Below are 20,288 nucleotides of genomic sequence, written 5' to 3' on the forward strand. Positions count from 1 at the left end.
CAAGAGTTGAGTTCAGTACTTAGCTGTGAGTGTCTACTTCTGTTTCCATCAGCTACTAGATGAAGGCTCTAGGATGGCATATGAGGTAGTCATCAATCTCACTATCGGGAAAGGGCATTTAGGGTAGTCTCTCCACTATTGCTTAGATTGTTAGTTGGGGTCATCCATGTAGATCTCTGGACACTTCCCTAGGGCCAGATTTCTCTTTAAACCTATAATAGCTCCCTCTATTATGGTATCTCTTTTCTTGCTCTCCTCTATTCTTCCCCTGACTCACCCTTCCTGCTCCCTCATGTCCTCCTCTCCCCTCCTCTTCTCCCCTTCTCTTTCTCCTAGCTCCCTTCCCCCTCTCTCTATGCTCCTAATTTTCTCAGGAGATCTTGTCCCTTTCCTCTTCTCCAGGGGACCATGTATGTCTCTCTTAGAGTCCTCCTTGTTTCCTTGTTTCTCTGGCAGCATGGATTGTAGGCTGGTAATCCTTTGCTCTATGTCTAAAATCCATACATGAGTGAGTACATACCATGTTTGTCTTTTTGTGACTGGATTACCTCACTTCTAGTTCCATCCATTTGCCTGTAAATTTCAAGATTCCATTGTTTTTTTTTCCGCTGAGCGGTACTTCGTTGTATAAATGAACCACATTTTCTCTATCCATTCTTCAGTTGAGGGGCATCTAGGTTGCTTCCAGGTTCTGGCTATTACAAATAGTGCTGCTAAGAACATAGTTGAATAGATGTCCTTGTATGAACGTGCATCTTTTGGGTATATGCCTAGGAGTGGAATTGCTGGATCTTGTGGTAGACTGATTCCCATTTTCCTGAGGAGTTGCCATACTGATTCCCAAACTGGCTGTATGAGTTTGCATTCCCACCAGCAGTAGAGGAATGTTCCCCTTTGTCCACATCCTCTCCAGCATAAACTGTCATGGTGTTTTTGATTTTAGACATTCTGACAGGAGCAAGATGGTATCTCAGAATTGTTTTGATTTGCATTTCCCTGATGGCTAAGGATGCTGAGCACTTTCTCATGTGTCTTTCAGCCATTTTAGATTCCTCTATTGAGAATTCTCTATTTAGTTCTGTACCCCACTTTTTTAATTGGATTATTAGGTGTTTTGGTGACTAACTTTTTGAGTTCTTTTAAATTTTGGAGATCAGCCTTCTGTCAGATGTGGGGTTGGTGAATATCTTTTCCTATTCTGTGGGCTGCCGTTTTGTCTTGTTGACTGTGTCCTTTGCCTTACAGAAGCTTCTCAGTTTCAGGAGGTCCCATTTATTAATTGTCGATCTCAGTGTTTGTGCTACTAGTGTTATGTTCAGGAAACAGTCTCCTGTACCAATTCGTTGGTACCTCCTACTTTCTCTTCTAAGAGGTTCAGTGTGGCCGGATTTATGTTGAGGTCTTTGATCCATTTGGACTTAAGTTTTGTGCATGGCGATAGACATGGATCTATCTGCAGTCTTCTACATGCCAGCATCCAGTTATGCCAGCACCATTTGTTGAAGATGCTTTCTTTTTTCCATTGTATAGTTTTAGCTTCTTTGTCAAAAATTAGGTGTTTGTAGGTGTGTGGGTTAATATCAGGGTTTTCAACTCTATTCCATTGGTCTACCTGTCTATTTTTGTGCCAATACCAAGCTGTTTTCAGGACTATAGCTCTATAATAGAGCTTGAAGTCAGAAATGGTGATGCCTCTGGAAGTTCTTTTATTGTACAGGGTTGTTTTGGCTATCCTGGGTCTTTTGTTTCTCCATATAAAGTTGATTATTGTTCATTCAAGGTCTGTGAAAAATTGTGCCCATATTTTGATGGGGATTGCATTGAATCTGTGATTGCTTTTGGCAAGATTGCCATTTTTACTATGTTGATCCTACCTATCCAAGAGCATGGAAGATCTTCAGTATGTCTTTAAAAATATTTATTATAGTTGGGCTTTGTTCTTCTCAGTGATCTCTAACAGGTGAGCAAATGCCAATGTAGAACTAGATGACATGCTCCGTGACTACTGAGCATGCCCCATGTTTGTGGGTTTACTCTTGTACTTGGCTGCACCAGTTAGGCTGTATCATCCCTGTTTCTGTTCTTTCCTTCTTTGGGGGTATGAGGAACTGATGCTGCTGCAGATGAAATGTCATAGCTCTCCCAGTTGTGGTGGAGGCTACTTGAAAAGGCCAGTCAAGGACCTACACTCCTGACCAGGAGCAGTATCACCATGACATCAGATATTAGATGACACTCCAGTCTTATTTACCGCCTGGCAGTGACGGGAACAAACTGAATAGTAACATATCTTCAATAGCCACATTGGGATGAGTAATGTGTGGCTTTTGCACAATGAACCCCTTCTTCAGGCGGCAGAAGATAGCTCAGCTTTGTTTTCCGTGACCCCCCTCACTTCTCTTTCCAACCAGGCAAGCTTTTAAACTCAACAGATATTTTGCTAATACAGATGGGAATGTTAAAAATTTTAAGGCAACAATAAAATAAAATAGCTCAATTAGACCCACATGCAAGATCTTCAGAATGGCAGAACAAAAGAAACTAGAGTGTAGGACCAGAGGAAGAAACTCAGGTGTCACCTGCAGTGACATGAGGGACTCTTCCTTTCTCTTCCCTGAACTCCTGCCTTTCCAACACTAAACATTGGTGAGGACCCTCCTAACTGCTACCACATTGTATTCTGAGAAAAACTCATGTTTGATCAATTTATCTGTGTGATAAAGTGGTCATATTTTAGAGATAGTTGAACAAAGAAATGATGGGAAAAACAGGAACAAAAAAAATCTGAAATGGATGGAATCTGAAATTAAATATGAAGTTTTCCATTTTCCATTTTCCACTAAATACATGTATACTGACTAACCAAAACTTATCTACTTCAGAGACTAGGAATTCAATCAGTAGGAGCAATTGGAACTTGGGCCTTGAAAACCTTTCTAGCAGGAGTCTCCAAATTCAAGGAGCAAACAAAGGGCAGCTGTTAGTTCATTCACATCCCCCAAGGATCAGCACAAGGTCCTACTTGCTGTACCAAGGGCACACAGTTTAGTGGGTAGAACAGCAACTGGAGATCTACACCCATCATTCTCTCAGCTGGGTTTCTCCCAGTGGGCAAGCCATCCAATCATAGTTAGATTAAAGAGTTGAAAGAGCATACATTCCAAATGGTTACATTTTGGAGGTATAAAATACAGCAGTATACCCCTCCTGATCCTTCTCTTCCTCCCATCTGTTCTTTTTTCTGTGAGCAGGGCTCTCCTTTCCTGCATATAATCAAAACTAAAAACCAGTATAATCTTTTTGTGGTAAGGTAACTTATCCATGCTGGCCCCCATGCTGTCACATGACATGGCAGTACAATGATGAAGAAGATACTTATGAAGTATTGATACATCTGAAGCTGTAGCTACATTAGAAATATTTTAAGTATATTATTTTACACTGTTAACTTGTATGTGTTATAATACTAAGCATTAGAAATAAAAAGTTAATTTCTTTCTACCTAGTGATTTTGGAAGCAGATTCTTGACAAATTCTGCATGATCTCCCACGTGCAGTATGCTGTAGACGCTGGTATTCATTAATTCCTCCTGATTGTATCCCAAGTAGCTGGTCACATTTTCTGACACAAATACAATTCTTCCTTCACAATTCACAACAAAAAAAAATCCATCCAAAGCCTGCAAAGCCAGAAAAAAAAGGAATGAAAAGAAAAGGATTAAGACATAAAGACACTGATAAAATATTGGGAGGTTAAAAGATAAAAGGAAACACATTTTTCTATTAAAAAGACATTAAAAACAAATATATGTCAAATTAAGAAAAGGACTGCTTCTCTGTGGAGGGAGGTCATAATTTTCAAATGGGCTTTACATTGAAGTGTCCAACAGATGTGAATGAAAAAATATCAACCTTCTTTCTTAGAAATAATTTCAGTTACATAGTTATGTTTATTATTTTTAAAAATGTGTCTGTGTGTGTCTGTGTGGGTTTATGCACATGAGTGCAGATGCCCTTGGAGGCCAGGGATGATGAATGCCCTGGGGAGCTGAAGTTACAGGTGGTTGTTAGCTGCCAGACTTGGGTGCTAGGAATCAAACCTGGGTCTCTCAGAAAAGCAGTTATGTGTTCTTAACCACCAAAAAGTCTCTACAATTCTAAAAATCATTTTTATAGTAGCAAATGTGAAATAAGTGATTTATTCAGTCTTCAAAATATCTATGTTATAAAGGTGACTACCTGGCCTTTGCCTTTGAGGAAACTGTGAAAGAATGGGAAGGAGGACATGCATAATAAAGTACTAGTGATCAATGTGCTGTCACACATACATGAAACACTTTAAGCACACACCAGGATGCCTAATTTGGAAGTGGAAGGGGGATGAGAAGAACCTGACAAAGTCCTATCCAACTTTCAGAGAGCTGGCATAGTAGGGGAGGGGAATGTCACTGCAGGAAGAAAGAAGCACACGTGGAGCTGGGGAGTCTGAAGTACAGTGAGGCCTGTGGGTAGCAAAGAAGTAAGTGACATGGACAGGAGCCAGCTTCCAGGGGCCTCCTATGTGCAGAGATGGAGCCAGGCTTCTCCAAGAGGAGATACATGTATCCCTAGGGGCACAGAATATTTCCAGTAGCAGAGAAACTGTTAAAACCTTTAGATTGCAATCTACAACATATGGAAGAAATCAGGGCCCTTTGTGAAGTCCAGACAGCTCCAAACTTTTAGGGAAGATCTGGAATACGGAAGCTGACAGTGTCATCTTACTTATTTGGAATCTTCCCAGCTATTAGAAAAATGATATAATTCATTTGTTACAGAATACACAAACCAAACAACCCAATTTAAAAATGGGCTATAGATCAGAGTTCTCAAAAGAAGAAATAAAATTAGGGAAGTGCAAATTAAAACAACTTTGAGGTTTCACCTTACCCCAATCAAAATGGCTAAGAGTAAGGAAACAATTGACAACAAATGCTGCTGAGGGTGTGGGGGAGGAAACCCTTATGTACCCTTGCTGGGACTGCAAAGAGGTACAGCCACTATGGAAACCAGTGTGGAAATTCTCAAAAAGCTAAAATTAGATCCACCATATGACCCAGCTATACCACTCCTTGGCATATGCCAAAGGACTTAACATCCTATTCCACATACTTGCTCAGCCTGTTCATTGCTGCTGTATTCACAATAGTTAAGAAATGGAAACAACCTAAATGTCCTTCAACTGATGAATGGATAATGAAAATCTGGTACATATATACAATGGAATATTACTCAGCTGTAGAGAAAACAAAATCATGGAAATTTACATATAAGTGGATAGAACTAGATAATACTTTATTCAGTGAGGCAACTCAGACCTAGAAATGCAAAGGCTTCATGTTCTCTCTCATTTGTGGGTCCTAGCTCCAAATCTTCAGAACTTGATTATATAACCTGGAGTAACCACAGCAACCAAGAAAAAAGGACCATGGGATGGGGAAGGATCTCTAAGAGAGGAGTAAAATACAGAGGGAAATGGATAAAAGGGAGGAGGGAGTCTTTAACTGGGTAAGGGAGAGGAGGATCATACCAAAGAAGAGGAAGAGGAGAGGGATAAATGACACTAAAGATGTTTGAAACAGCCATAGAGAATCATATTATTTTGTATTCACTTAAAATTACATATAATACATATGTGTGTGTGTGAGATGGAGAAAGAATGAGAGAGTGGGAGATCAAGTGACAAAGTGAGAAACAGAGATAAGAAGAGGGAGGGAGGGAGGGAGGGTGTACATGTAGTTTAAATGAAGTTATGGCACTCGGAAAGATAATGCCTCCTCCCCAGAACTATCTAACAGAAATATGGTACTAGGCATTAATGGGGAAGGTCCTTCTGTGTATGTTTATCTTATTCGTTGTTGAATAAAGCACTGTTGGCCAATAGGGGAGCAAGACAGGTGGGACTAGGAGTCAAGGAGAATTCTGGAAAATGTAGTAAAGAGAAGTCTTGTGATCCAAAGGAAGTGACATAGCAGGCAGACTCGGAATATAAGCAGAGACAAGCGGGAAATCGCTCTCTTCCTCCTCCTCTCTTCTCTGGTAGCTGCCATGTGATCCCGACAAGAGAGGATGTATGCTGCTAGCGTCCTTGATCAGGTAAGTCTTTATAAAATATACAGATTAATAATTATTGTTGACACTTAAGACAGAGATAGCAGATAAGAAATCCTAATCATTGGCCAGCAGCATTGTAATTAATATAAGACTCTGTGTGTTATTTTGGGCACCCACGTGATGGCGGGGCTTGGGCGGCTTGGTGGAAAGACTTATCCTTACAAGGCAGGAAAAAACTCCTTTCAAGTTCTGGGTCAGGGGAGTTCAAGAGACTCCCAGAAAAGTATCAGACATTGCTGTTGCCTCCTAGAAGCTCAAGATAAAGACCCTATTGCTGAAGACACCATGCATTTTAGACACAGGACTCAAAAGCCTCCTCCCAAAGGTCCTATATAAGCTGCTGGGTGGGGTGGGAGTTAGGGGGAGGGTGGGGGGAACAGTCTTACCCAGCTGTGACACCTATGAACCACAACAACCAGCATGGTTAAGATACTTCTAAAGATACATTGGTGGCACTTACATCTTGGTGGTAACCAATAGCTGTCTAATTGGACTTAAGGTCCTCTCAACAGAAGGGAAATCATGTCTGTTACTATACACCTTTCCAACTACTTGTGGCTAGTGAGGTAATGGATCATAGAGGAGAATGTGCTACTGCCACTTTCTAATAATTCAATAATTATCTGCATATCCACCAATAAGTGTAGTGACTGCCCCCAATCAAAGAAGCTCCCTTTTGCAGAAGATGGAGACTATTAACACCATAACTGTTCAAAATGAGAGAACAACTAGCCTCAAACTTGCTTTATAGACTCGAACTCTTCATTTTCCTTCTCAACCTCCCAAATGTTGAGATTACAGGCATGCATCACTATGCCAAGCTCTCTAACAGAAAAGTTTAATTCTTTAGGGAACATCTTCCATCTTGTATGCCCTTCCTCTCAGCCCCTAGAAACTGCCATTCTATAGCCTTCTGCCTCTCTAAATTGCCCAGTTCATACTCCACAAAATAAGCCACCTTAGGAAGCACTTATCTTTCTGTTAATTGACTCACACCATTTAGTATAGTATCTTCCAGGGACATCTATGTTGTCATAAGGAACATTTCCTTATGTTTTTAAAAGGCAGAATAGTAATAGTATTCCACTGTGAATAAATATTGTATTTTCTTTATTAATGGCTAATATTGTAAACACAAAAGATAAATGTACAGATGAGGATTCAGAGAAAAGGGAATCTTCATATTTGCTGGTAAGAATATAAACTGGTAGAGTCAATATGGAACACAGCATGGAAGAGAGAGCGGTGTGATAATATGCAAACCTCAACAACTGGACAAACACTTTGCAAACTATTTTGAGTTTGGTGGACACACAAAGGCATACCCATATTCAACTAACTTTTAAGTTTAGATATAAATCTCATAGTAGGTGATAAGTATATACTTACCCACCTTGAAGTTTATATAAAAATAAGAGTAATTAAAAATACACATTTCTTTTAAAAAGTAGATCTAAAATTTCTTTTGGGATAGTCTTAGATAATAATGGAATCATTGTTGCATACCATACTCAAGTTTTGTTTTATTATGAATGAGATATATACTTACATACATTTTAAAATATCAAAATAAAGTCAATGGTAGAAGATGTTCCTTAAAAAATGATAGTAATTCAGGGAATGTTTTAGGGACTGGTGTTATGAATATGCATATACAAACATCCCTATTTTCTAAACTGTGCCTGATGAAGTCAATTTTCTATCATTATTCTTCTACAAGTTTCCCTCACATGTGCTCCTGGGGAGGAATCTTCCTGACAGCTGGCCTTATGATGTGCTGCCTACAGAGATGATAACAAATGCTTGCCCATTAAGTACAACACAATCAATCTGAGAGCTTTCCCATCTGCCCGGGATGTCACCTTTTAAGGAGAACCACCTTGTTCTCACAGCAGGGCTCATATTGGGCAAGAGTTCTTGCAGACCCCTGGCTTTAAATGAGATTGCCACTTAAGGTCCCTGGACAAAGGTTTCAGAATAAAACCCATAATTCCCAGTATTTTTACAGTTCCCAAGCAGGGAAAGAAAATGAAAAAATTTATACAGGTTAAAGACAGAGTAAGAATCCTGCAGTGAGAATAAAGATTCCTTGAGTAAAGTCTCTTTAAGAAGGCAACACTACAACTGACCAGGTAGAGAGACCTATGTTTCATATAAAAAACATACAATCTATGGTAATTGAACAAAATGTATGCAATTAGAAAATAGAGATGTGTGCAAGTCTGTTAGGGAGACCTGCTGCCTTCAGAAAGAAGAGCTTGAGAAAGACAAGAAAAGATTTAGTTGCATAAATTTTAGTAAACAAATAGACAATTTGTTTTCAGGACAGGGAAGGATGTGCATGTACACACAGACCTGTGCTTTTAAACATTCATGTATGAGAGAACATGGTTAAGGTGATGAACTGGCTGGGAAACAAAGCATCTATATTCAACATGCAGCAGCAGAAGCTAGAGAAAGGCAGTGGAGGTGAACGATACAGTACTTACAAAGTAATTCAGGGTCTTCACTTTATAAAGTCTGATAGTGATTTCATTCTCATTTATAGTGTGTGTGTAAAATCAATTTAAACTCTTTTATTCAGAAAATACTTTGGACAATACCTAGGCCAATGAAGTGGTTTTTTTTTTATTTCACTTAAAGGTGAAATTCTATTGTATACATACATTGTATTAGCTAGCTTAATAATTCAGTTAACTTCTTCCAGATAATTCTAATCACTCCAGAAATATATGACAAAGCCATTGGGTAGGTTTTGGTTTGCATCAGACTCCTTAGAATGCCTATATGAAAAAATTTTATGTCTGTTATGCAACCTGTTCTGAAAAAGCAACCATGAAGTAGTCTTCATAATAAAATCCTATTTTAAAAGTTGAAAGAACTACTTTGCTTCCTAATTTATTAATTGGATATATGACCTCAAATAAAAATAAGGAAAAATTAAATTGGTAAGGAAAAAGATTTGCATTTGGGGTTAGCCAGGGCACTTACCTCCAAAAGAAGAGGGCCTAAGGACTCCTTTTCTATCACCCCTTGACTGCTGGATGAGATGTCGGACTTCTGAACATCATCGTCAGTTGTTGATTTCTCTGAAATAATGAAATTTTAAAAACTATACATCCAAAGAGATCTCATTTTCATTAGAGCAGTTTATGAAGACATAGATTTATACCATTGATATAAGGAAGATTTTATTTTTTAAGCAAAAAATTATTAAAAATTTAAAGACTCATTAAGTTCCTCTTGATTAAATTACTGTATGTGAAAGCAAAGCATTTAAAATTTTAGGGAAAACTAAAGATAGGAATAGTTATGTGTCAGGTGATGGCCAAAGGAATGGGGACAGAAGTGATCACAGGCAGTTCTGGGTCCTGTCTGTAGAGTAAAGAGGCATGTCTGTCTATCTTCCCCTACCCTAACCTGGCTAGCTGGAATGCAGATAGGTCAGCCATGTTTATTACACGTTTTGATGCAAATGGCCTACGAATGGCAGCAAAGTCCACAGGGAGATTCTAAATCCTTGACACCTACTTAGATTATCCTGTTCAAGTCATTGCATTTTGTGCAGGTCATTACATCACATGCATCCTGTGATCCTCTCAGTATATGTATTTACATTTTTTATCAGTAGTATCTAATATCTCCATAATGATAGTTATAAATATATTTTATAAGTAAATCCAGGTGTATATTTTGCATATTATCTATTTTATTGTACGTTTTTATATACTATATTTGTGTATAGTTTCAAGTTTTCAAATTTTTTATGCATTTAACTCATTCCTAAACATTCCTCCTGAGCTTAAAATTTTCTCTAGCCAGGCATGATGGCACACACCTTTGGTTCTAGCGCTGGGGAGACAGTGGTGGGTAGAACTCTGTGAGTTTGAAGTCAGCCTGTTCTAAATAGTTCTAGGACAGGCAAGCTACATAGCAAGACCCTATCTCAAAACAGAACAAAACACCACCACCCCACCAAATCAAAACAACAGCCACATATCCAAACACAACAATAAAAATCCTCTATTTGGCCAGTTATCAGACAGTCCTGTATGCTTAAACTCCAGCAGCAATTCTTCTTCCAGGATCCTCTTTCCACTTAATTCAATTACAACTGTTTCCATGTTTTTAGTGTCTACACAACAGTGATGTCTGTGTCTCCTTTTCCCACTTTTCTGTGTTCGGATTTGTTTCCCTGGGATAAGGGCCTACGACGTCTTTGTTTCTGTGATTACTACTAGGTATTTGATGGCAGTTTCTGAAAAGGGTGTAACAGAAGATTTCTGTTTTCCATTCATAATTCCATTATGGACACAGAGTTATAGGTCTAGAAGTCTTGATTTCAATATTACTTAGAACATGTTCTAAAACTAATCTGTTGTGCTTGAGACCTCCCTCCCTCCCTCTCTCCCTCCCTCCCCCCCCCTCTCTCCTCTCTTTCTCCTCCTTGGCATTTAACATTAGCATGAATTGTGTACAGGTGTGAGCACTCTGTACTAACTGAGCTGGGCCTGTATGAGTGTGTGTTTCCCTCCCTCCCTCCTTCCCTCCCTCCCTCCCTCCCTCCCTCTCTCTCTCCCTCCCTCCCCCTCCCTCTTTCTTGTTGAGGCAGGGTTTTCCTATGTAGTATAGGCTGACTTAGACTTGTGGTTCTCCTGCCTCAGCATCCCAAGTGCCGGGGTTACAGCTGTGCTCCATCCACCATTTCCATCCAGAATCAGATCCTTTTATTTTCAAGAAAGGGTTTTTATTTTTTAAATCCCCTCTTGTTATTTATTGTCTTCTATCTAGTCTTGAACTAACCCTATAAGTTTCTTATCTTTTTCTCTTATTTTCCATTACTTGTCTATTTTATTTTCTAAGGGATTACTTAAAACTAACTTACATGTCAGATTTAAAATGTCTTATGGGAAAAGAAACCAAGAAAGGTACAGAAAGATTTGTATATTTTCCACTTAATTTTTAAAAACAAAGCAGTCAGGAACACTTTCAAGAGAAGGTATTTGAGAAGAATCACAGGAGGGGTGAGAGTGGTGACAGTGGGTGTCTAGGAAGAGCACATCAGGAGGGAATAATGAACCTCAACAACTGACCAGTGTGCCTGCAGTGGCTGGGGCGGGTAGCATGAAGAGGCAAAGAGGAGAAACATGGTAATTTGGTGAAGATTTTTCTGAGCATCCTGTTTTTGAAGGGTGCACTGTCTCCTCTGCCCAAGGGCCTGGTCTTAGTTTTGTTGCCTCCCCTGTACTTCCTTCCTTCCTTTCTTCTTTCTTTTTTAACCACTGGCTTCCCTAAGATGCCTGTGACTTCTCTTCACATGAGACACACAAAAATGCCACCTGGCAACCTCAAGAAACTGGAAATACCAAGGAGCTGATTTTCACACGAGATCACCCTGAACACCTCTTCCCAGAGACTGCTCAGTTTCCTCAAAAAATCCCTTCATCTCTGGTCTCAGACATAAGATGGAGGGTGCTGTTGCAGGCTTCCAGCACACTTTCTCCTCTTTGTTAAATCAGCTGTCCCTGGACTGCTCTGCAGTTTCCAAAATCATGGACCTTAAGTCATTTTAAATAGTAGCTGTCTGTAGTCTTCTCACACTGTTAATTCGAAGGCAGGCACTGGGGGCTGTGCTCCTACTCACCACAAATTTCCTCATACACAATTCGAAGTGTCAGCACACTCACCTGAAAATTCTATAGCACTCCATGAGGAGACGTGTTTCCTCAAAGTGCTCTACCTTTGTTTCTAGTAGGCAACCCAGGGGATTAGTGGTGTAGGGTTCCCAGTAAGTATGGGTGCTATAAATGAGAACCTCACAAAAAATACAATGGGATCCTCCCCCACCCAAGAGAATTATTTCCCACATTTCGAGCTCAGACAGAGGCAAGCTTTCTCAGACAGGCCAGAGAGATTTTCATCAAGGAATTACTGTACATTAGCTCTATGCCAAGGCCTCAGGCCCCACCCCACAACTTATGTCTCCTGCTTTAAGGCCCTATGACACTGGGCTCCAAAGTCTCCCACACTAATCACTCCACTAGTTTTCAAGTTAATTTAATAAGTCACTTCATAATAACAAGAAAGACTCATCTAAGCAAAAACATTTCTTTAATAAAATTATGAAGCAATGAGGGCTCTTAGTGGAAGAGTAGGATATGTCACAAATACCATTACAACTGAGAACATGGCCTTTTATTTTTACCTTGCTCCATTCTCTTCATTAGCTGTATCTGATCTACTGTTTTCTTCAAAATCTTGCATTTATCTGGTTTTACACTCAAGCTGTCAATGTCACTGATGTTGGCAGACAGTAATTCAGCTAGTTCTTCTAAATATTTATTTTCTTGCTCCCTGCGCCTCTTCTCAGTACTGTTACACACACAAAAAAAGGATGATCTGGTTAGCATGCATTTATAACGTTATTTTCTTCTCTGACCAAACATATTAATGTTCACACATTTGAAAGAAATCTTGTTTTTACTTAAAATATATAAAACCAGATTTAAAATCAAACTAAAATCACATCTAAAACTCAGGTACTACAAATTATCCAAGTACACAAAATAACTCTGGCAAAATATATAAACAGAATGACTGTTATGACAAATGGGTTATGACAAATGATATATATACACCTCAAATACTTTCAAATAACAAATGGCTACAAGATATTAAAGCAACCAGACAGACAGCAAATCTACTTCTTATACTTGGGGCTACTTATATTTGAAATAGAATCTGAATGAATAGCTCAGATGAACTGTAATGAGGAACCTGATAAAGACTTCATTCTTGTTCTGAAAGGAGCATTAGTTGCTCCTTATGAAAAAGAAACTGGTCAAAAGTACAATCTAAAAAGTAAATAGTAGAGAACACTGGTATATGGCTTCTTCCAGATACAACAGAAAACAAGAGCTACACGTAGTTCTTGTCAACTCTGAACAAAATCAAACATGGCTCCCTTAAAGCAAACAAAAAAGAACAGAGGGTAATGCCAGACAGATAGCAATTTGAAACTAGTCTGCTGAATATATGGAAAGATTACTGTTCAATCTTTACCCTTAAATTATTTTGCCAAGTCACCAGCAACTTGCTTTCTGTAATGCATTCAAAGATGGGAAAATATTACTCTGAAACATTCCATTTTCCAAATAAAATAGGAAAGCCTGCTCATGACAAGCTTTGTTTTACAAACAGCAGTTAAAGTCATTTGGCTGCACGTAAAAGTGATAGAAAAAAGAGGTGAGAAGAGAGAAAAGTCAGTTCTTAAAAGCCTCACAATAAACAACAGTTAAATCCCTCTACTTTTCTTAAGGATTTGAAAGACTTTAAAAACAAAAGTACTTATTCAACACAGTGAGCTGGAAGAATTCAGTCAGCTAACTTACTGCATTTGCTATAAATCAAAGTACTACAAAAGGTACATATCCCCAAACACAATCAAGTGTAAAACTGCAACAACCATACATTTTCTCTTTATCTGTTAAATCTTTCATTACTGAGGAATTATTTCCACTTTACTTAGTAAAACTCTATCTTAATAACTTAAACAGAACACAGCAAGGCATCCCGACAAACTTCACTCTGAGGCACCAAAGCAAAGCACAAATAAAATGAGGAACATATTTTCATATTCATAAGGGTTTATCTGTAACACGATAGTACTTGAGGACATGTGATTTTTACCTTAGTGAACCTCGAAGATAACAGACACATTTAGTAGATTCAGTATTGAGCAGGAGCTGTTTAAACTTACAGGTCTAAATTCCAATAGGAATAATCAATTTAGATTTACTTGGTAGGACACCCAGATATTTTTTTTGTTTGTTGGTTTTGTTTTGAGAAAAAGTCTCACTATACAGCCCAGGCTATTCCTGAACTGTCGTCAACCTCCATCTACCTTGAGAGTGCTGGGATTACAGGTATGCGCTTCTATACTCAGCAGCCAAACATGTTTTTGATATTAAGTTTTGAGTAATATTGAAATGCCTGACATGATTACAGATATATATATATATATATATATATATATATATATATGAGATGAAACAAGAAGCTATACATAGTAAGGAATAGCAGATGTCAATAAAATGACAAGTTTTAGAGTAGGGAAATAAAAATCATCTTTAAATGAAACAGCCAATATATATATATATATATAATATATATATATATAAAGACAGCAGACATGTTCATGGTCAAAACTGAAGGAACAGAGAGTATAAAAACTATCTTAAAGGGAAAAGGCTTCCGTTACTATTTTAGAGCAAATTTCTTCATTTGCTAAACCCCTTTATTACCTTTTATGTGGCAGACATGCCAGTTAATGCTATTCTGAGCTAAATTCTCATGAATACAGTTGGACTCATGATCTTATGTGATACCAGTTACAGGATCCTCATGGATACCAAAATCTGAGCATTTGTAAAATCTCTATAAAATGGTATATTAGTTGCATAACGTATGAAAATTGTTCCACATGCTTGAAATCATCTCTGTATTACTTACAATACCTAACACAATGCAAATTCTACATAAGTAGTTGTCTTCCTATATTTAGGCAATAACACCATGCAAAAGCATCAGTACATGTTTGGTACAGATGCCATTTTTCCCCCAGAATACTTTGATCCTATGGATATGGGAGGGCTGCTGTATCTTTCGTTAATGAATGTACTAGCAAACCCAAACATTCCTAAATTTATCATATGACAGATAATCAGGTGATATTTCCTAAGCACCATGCAGTAAATCAGAAATAACTCCAACTTGAAAGGAAGTAAAAGGAAGCAGCCCTTGTTATCCTTTGTGACAAAACCACAATACTGCAGAACACACAGAAATTCCATCTAAACCCAGAGGAAGAACAGCACAAGTTAGAGTAAGGAGATCTTATTATCTAGAACTCTAAAGTGACTTTATCAACTGTATAAAGTGAGAGTAGAAATATGAAGTTCAAAACCTAAACACAATAGGTTGGTATGGCCAAACCACAGAAGTATATGGACAGGAGAAAGTGTGGACCAGATCACAGCAATGACACCTGTCCTGGTGCTCAGCAAGTCCACCTCTCTGCTTCAATCTCCTCATCTGACCACTGGGATAATGATATTAATGACCTCCTAGGGTTTGGGAGGATTAAAAAAGATAAGGCATATAAAATTTATTGCTAAGTTCTTGGCATGTCCTTATTAGCTCAATAAATGCCATCTAGTATGACTTTAATTACAATGGTCTATTTATTTATTTATTTATTTTTGAAAATAGGGAACCCAAAAGGATTTAAGAAGAATTAATGGCATGGTCAGATCTGCAAGCTCCTTGAAGATATAAGACCCGTCTCTCACTTCATTTATATCCTTACAACAGCACACAGATGGTGTTGACTGAACAGTTAGCATTTAATAAGCAATTGTTGAGTTAAGATGGAAATGTTAAAGAAGGATAAGCACAGCTAACCATTTAAAACTAGCATTTTAATCTTCATTTTCTTAGAACAAATGAGGGATTGGAGAGATACAAGCTACCCCACCACGGGAAATTAACAGAGAAGTCTTTCTATCTAGGACTCAGTACTATTTGGCTCTGCCACAGGGCTGGCAATACCTTGTGAGGCCTAACAGATGCTCTTTATGATTAATGAGTTCACAGTCTGTTTGGGGAGACAGCATATAATAATTAGACCAAAGGAAGCATTGCAAGGTGGCATTAATACACAAGCAGTTTCAAACTAATAAATTTCTGATTTTCCATATCAAAGATAATGCTTTATTAAAACTGAAGCCCATACATATAAACCTGAAGGAGTCAGAGCTTTCAAATATCTTTCAAGCAAACATCAGGATAATTATCTTGAAACATCCAAAGAGGAGAAAAAGAATACATCGAAGTTTTGGTATTTGTAAGGAGGTTATCATGTACAGATAGATACACCTACACATACAAAACAAAAACAAAGGTAATTTACAGATGAACTATTACAAAAAAGAAGATTGTTCATTACAGTAGGCAGAAATGTTACTGATGCCCACACCTGCTAGCATTCATAAACATTAATAACTTTCACTTGGAAAATTCAATATGGGCAGGATTGGTGCATGCCTAGAATCCCAGCTCCCCTAAGTTGATGGAGGAGGACTTGTCCAAGTTCAAGGCTAGAATGGACTAAAGAATAAACCTCTGTCCAAACAAGAACAAAAAATTTACAAAAATGGAAAAATGCAAATATAACTAACAAAATATTAATATAAGAACATGGTATTAATTTTATATGGCTATTATATGTAGCTTTTTAGTCTCTGTACTTATATATTCAAATTTTCCTCCAATGAGAAAGCAAACACAAAAGACAATCATTTTATTTATTTTTTTTAAACTAAGTGTTTTTTTTTCTTTTTTAAAGATTTATTATGTACACAGTATTCTACCTGCATGTATTTCTGCAGGCCTGAAAAGGACACCAGATCTCATTACAGATGGTTGTGAGCCACCATGTGGTTGCTGGAAATTGAACTCAGGACCTCTGAAAGAGCAGTCGGTGCTCTTAACCTCCGAGCCATCTCTCCAGTCCTAGTTTATTTATTCTTAGGTTTTCCTTTAAGAAGACTGAATTTCTATGTAAAAATAAACAATGCACTAACTTTGACAATACACATCTGGTTCATATCTTGGCATGAACTTCTATCCTAACATCTAGACATGTGTGCTTCAGTAATTAAGGTTACTGTTCTCTAGTACTAACATTCTCTTTTTATTAATTAAATTTATTTACTTATTTTACATCCCAACCACAGTATTCCCTTCTTCCTCTGCTCCCCCCTCCCCCCATGAAAAAGCAGGTGATCAACAGCTGAGGCAGTGCTGCAGCTTTCCTCTGGAGACAGTGTCATCAGTTAGGGTGAGTATGCTTTCCTTGCCTCTGGGGGAACATCTGGGAATGTTTGCAGAAAATCTTTATTACAACTAAGACACTACTGGCATTTAGGTATACAAGCAGTAACAGTGCTAAACACCCTACAACACACAGGAAAGCCTCCACAGCAAAAGGTTTTCTGGCTCAAAATGTCAGTGGTGTAAAAACTGAAAAAAAAAACAAAACAAACAAAAAAACAAAAAAAACCTTAATCTAGCTCCTAGAAGCCAAATGGAATAACATCTTCACTGTTCTCTTGTCAGCAGAGAAAATGCTGAGTGAGGTTTCTTCTTTACCTGGCTGGCACTTTTAGGGTTCCCTTAGCACTAAATTTCTTTGTACCTCCTTAATGTATTCACATTTTAAAAAACACAGCAAGTAGTAAATGTCACAAATAATTATTTATAAAATAAATACTATAACAATTACTTCTTAGCTCCCAAGAAGCACGTAAAGATGTTCAATAGACTTATTTACTCATCTGGCAGGATTTATTGTTCTTCCTTCCTAGTTAAAAGCTCCATGCTGCATTGTGAATCAGGGAGACAATGGTGAATGAACAGATTACATCTCTTACTGTATGCTATATGGTAAGCCTACTGTCTAGCAAAGAAACTAGGAATCATGCATTGAGCATACACTCTAGTAACAGCCTATCATTATGAATCAAAGAAATAAAGATGTATAAGACAGATATATGAAAAGGGGATCAGGGTGATGGTGGTACATACCTTTAATCCCAGTATTCAGGAGGCAGAGGCAGGTGGATCTCTGAGTTCAAGGCCAGCCTGGTTTACAGAGAAAGTTCCAGGGCAGTCAGGGATACACAGAGAAACTCTGTCTTGGGGAAGAGGGGAAACACAAACTAACCAACCTAACAAAAAAGTGTGTGGGAGGGGGGCGAGAGGGGGGTTTGATCTAGTGGTTGTGAGAAGAACAGAAGCCTCCCTTTAAGGAAGTAATGAGTAACACAGCATCTGTAATTACCTACAGATTAATGGTGAAAATGAAGAGGATGCAAATTGGATGGAAGGAAAAGCATATGCAAATTCTGGTGCAGGGGCCAGAATATTCCAAGTAAGCAGAAGGCATGTGGCTAACCAACGTGGAGTAGATGGAACAGGGCTCCAAAGTGTTGGAGGAATGACACAAAAGCTCTGCCAGAGACAGAAGTGCATTCCTACCTTGATGCCAGTGTGTCACATGGCGATCCTTTTCTCTTATGTGAGTCTGGGTTCGCAGGGTCGGAAGAACTGTCCCCAAGGCCACTCATGTTGACAAACTTCACACCTAAACAAATAGGGTAAGAAAAATAAACCTCATGACTTCTCTAGCCAAATTCGGTCAGGGGAAGCCCCCATATTACTTCTAAACAAAAGAACCACAGCACAGACCTGTGACTAGGTGACAAAGCCACCACAAGCATGCACCAGCAGCTAACATCACAGGGGACTCCAGCTACTGGTTGCTACATTTATTTTTCTAAATCAATAAAATAAAATCAAGAATCCTTATGAAACTGTTGTAATCGATCAGGATGAAAATTTTCCTAGGATTATTAAATAGAAACTTTTTTTTTAACCAAGAGAAAAATCATTTTCATGTGTAAGTGTAAAAAAGTAGACTGAAAAATATTTATCATTATTCAGATTTAGAATTATTATTCAGATCTTACTTTGCAAAAGGCTTACGACAACTTGACTCATGAAGCTGGAGATTTTATACTGATAGAAAAATGAACAATATACATATGATTAAAGTTAAAGTGATAAGCTCAAACTGAATTTTGCATTGTACTTTTCCACTTTGAATTCCATACTCCTAACTTTGTGTTTATATCAGCCAGAGACCAAATTCAAATGTTTAGTCTATGTTAGGATGTGGGTATGGATGCCAGAGAACACAGTCACTCCCACTGGCATGTCAGCCAGGTCTTCACATGTGCCAGTTACTGACCTGTCCTCATCAATCACTGCTCTGCAGAATCCTAAGGAAACTCAGAACCCTATCCTTGACCTCCTCTCAGATGTCATCAGTGTCAAATACTACCCTATGTTTTACTCCATTTTCCCTCAATAAAGGAGAGGAATCATGAAATGGGAAAATTGGAGCTCTTCCTTAAATCTCGATTATTAAACACTATAGCACTGTATGTCAACAGTCAAGCTGGGAACACTTAAAGAACTGGTGAAAACTATGGCAACCTCTCACACAGACTTAATCCTTTCCTAGTTCTAAAATTCATTCTTTCTAGCTCTCTTCTAAAGACCAAAGACTGTTGCCATCTTCTCACTATATAAACAATCCCTAAAATTTTAATCATGAGATTACTTCATGCTGACAAAAGGGAACATTTCTAATTTCTCCATATTAGAAGTATAGTTTTTGAAACTATCCAACACCGAGAGTGTTCTTTGTCCTTTAAATAGGGTTTTGTTATACTGCAGTCCAAGCTTGCCTGGGATTACCAATGCAGCCCAGGCTTGCCTCAAAGCCCCAACTCTCCTATCTCCCTCTCCAGAGTGCTGGAATTACAGCCCTGCCACCCCCACTAGGATTGCAATCTTGCCATTATTTTAATTCTTTTTTCTTGTTTGTCATTTGTAATTGCTATCCATTTCCTGACAATTGTTTCCTAAGAGATTTTTATACTGTCTCCTTCTTCAGTCTCAGATATAACAATGATATTAGCTTGGAACCAACTATCTCAAGGATTCTAGATTAATGTAAGATCTTTTTTTTTTTTCTTGCTTCCCAGGTCTATTCACCCTCATTCTATATCTGATCTATCATATAAACAGCAGCAAAAGGACTCTTGCCCTGATGTAATTTCAAAGACACCAATGTTTTTTTCATAAAAGTTAACTGTGTCTCCCTATTGAGCATGATAAAAAAAGCATAAAAACCTCATTTAATTTACAGTTTAACCATTACCTGCCTGCCCTTGATTTAAGTACATAATGTCTCTTTAAACATATTTGCTCCTCTTGTATTTTTTTTAAGCTTTGAGACATTTTAGTCTCTTGTCTTGTGTCCTACATGCAAGACCACAGCAGACTCTGTTTTCATTTCCTAAATCTACCTCTCCTTCATATTTTCCTTTGCCATCATATGGAGCTCGGGTCATCATCTATTGGACTATAGAAATAGTTCTCCAAATGGCCTCCTGTTTCCAATCTTGTCTTTCTTAAATGATGCACTGCAGAGCCATCATATTACC

General features: G+C 38.1%; 1 protein-coding gene across 10 annotated transcripts in view; it reads right to left on the bottom strand.

The window, feature by feature from the left end:
* Positions 1–20,288, bottom strand: part of Ncoa1 (nuclear receptor coactivator 1) — a 195,682-nt gene that overhangs the window by 70,169 nt on the left and 105,225 nt on the right. For all 10 annotated transcript variants that reach the window (XM_027424560.2, XM_027424565.2, XM_027424562.2 and 7 more), the window contains 4 exons: positions 18,253–18,358; positions 12,359–12,525; positions 9,145–9,242; positions 3,503–3,680 (listed from right to left, as the gene is read on the bottom strand). In XM_027424560.2, the coding sequence (XP_027280361.1) occupies positions 3,503–3,680; positions 9,145–9,242; positions 12,359–12,525; positions 18,253–18,341 (532 nt within the window). In that variant the 5' untranslated portion in view covers positions 18,342–18,358. The remainder of the gene's footprint in view (positions 1–3,502; positions 3,681–9,144; positions 9,243–12,358; positions 12,526–18,252; positions 18,359–20,288) is intronic.

Source organism: Cricetulus griseus, chromosome 7 (assembly GCF_003668045.3).
Source record: "Cricetulus griseus strain 17A/GY chromosome 7, alternate assembly CriGri-PICRH-1.0, whole genome shotgun sequence".
NCBI lineage: Eukaryota > Metazoa > Chordata > Mammalia > Rodentia > Cricetidae > Cricetulus > Cricetulus griseus.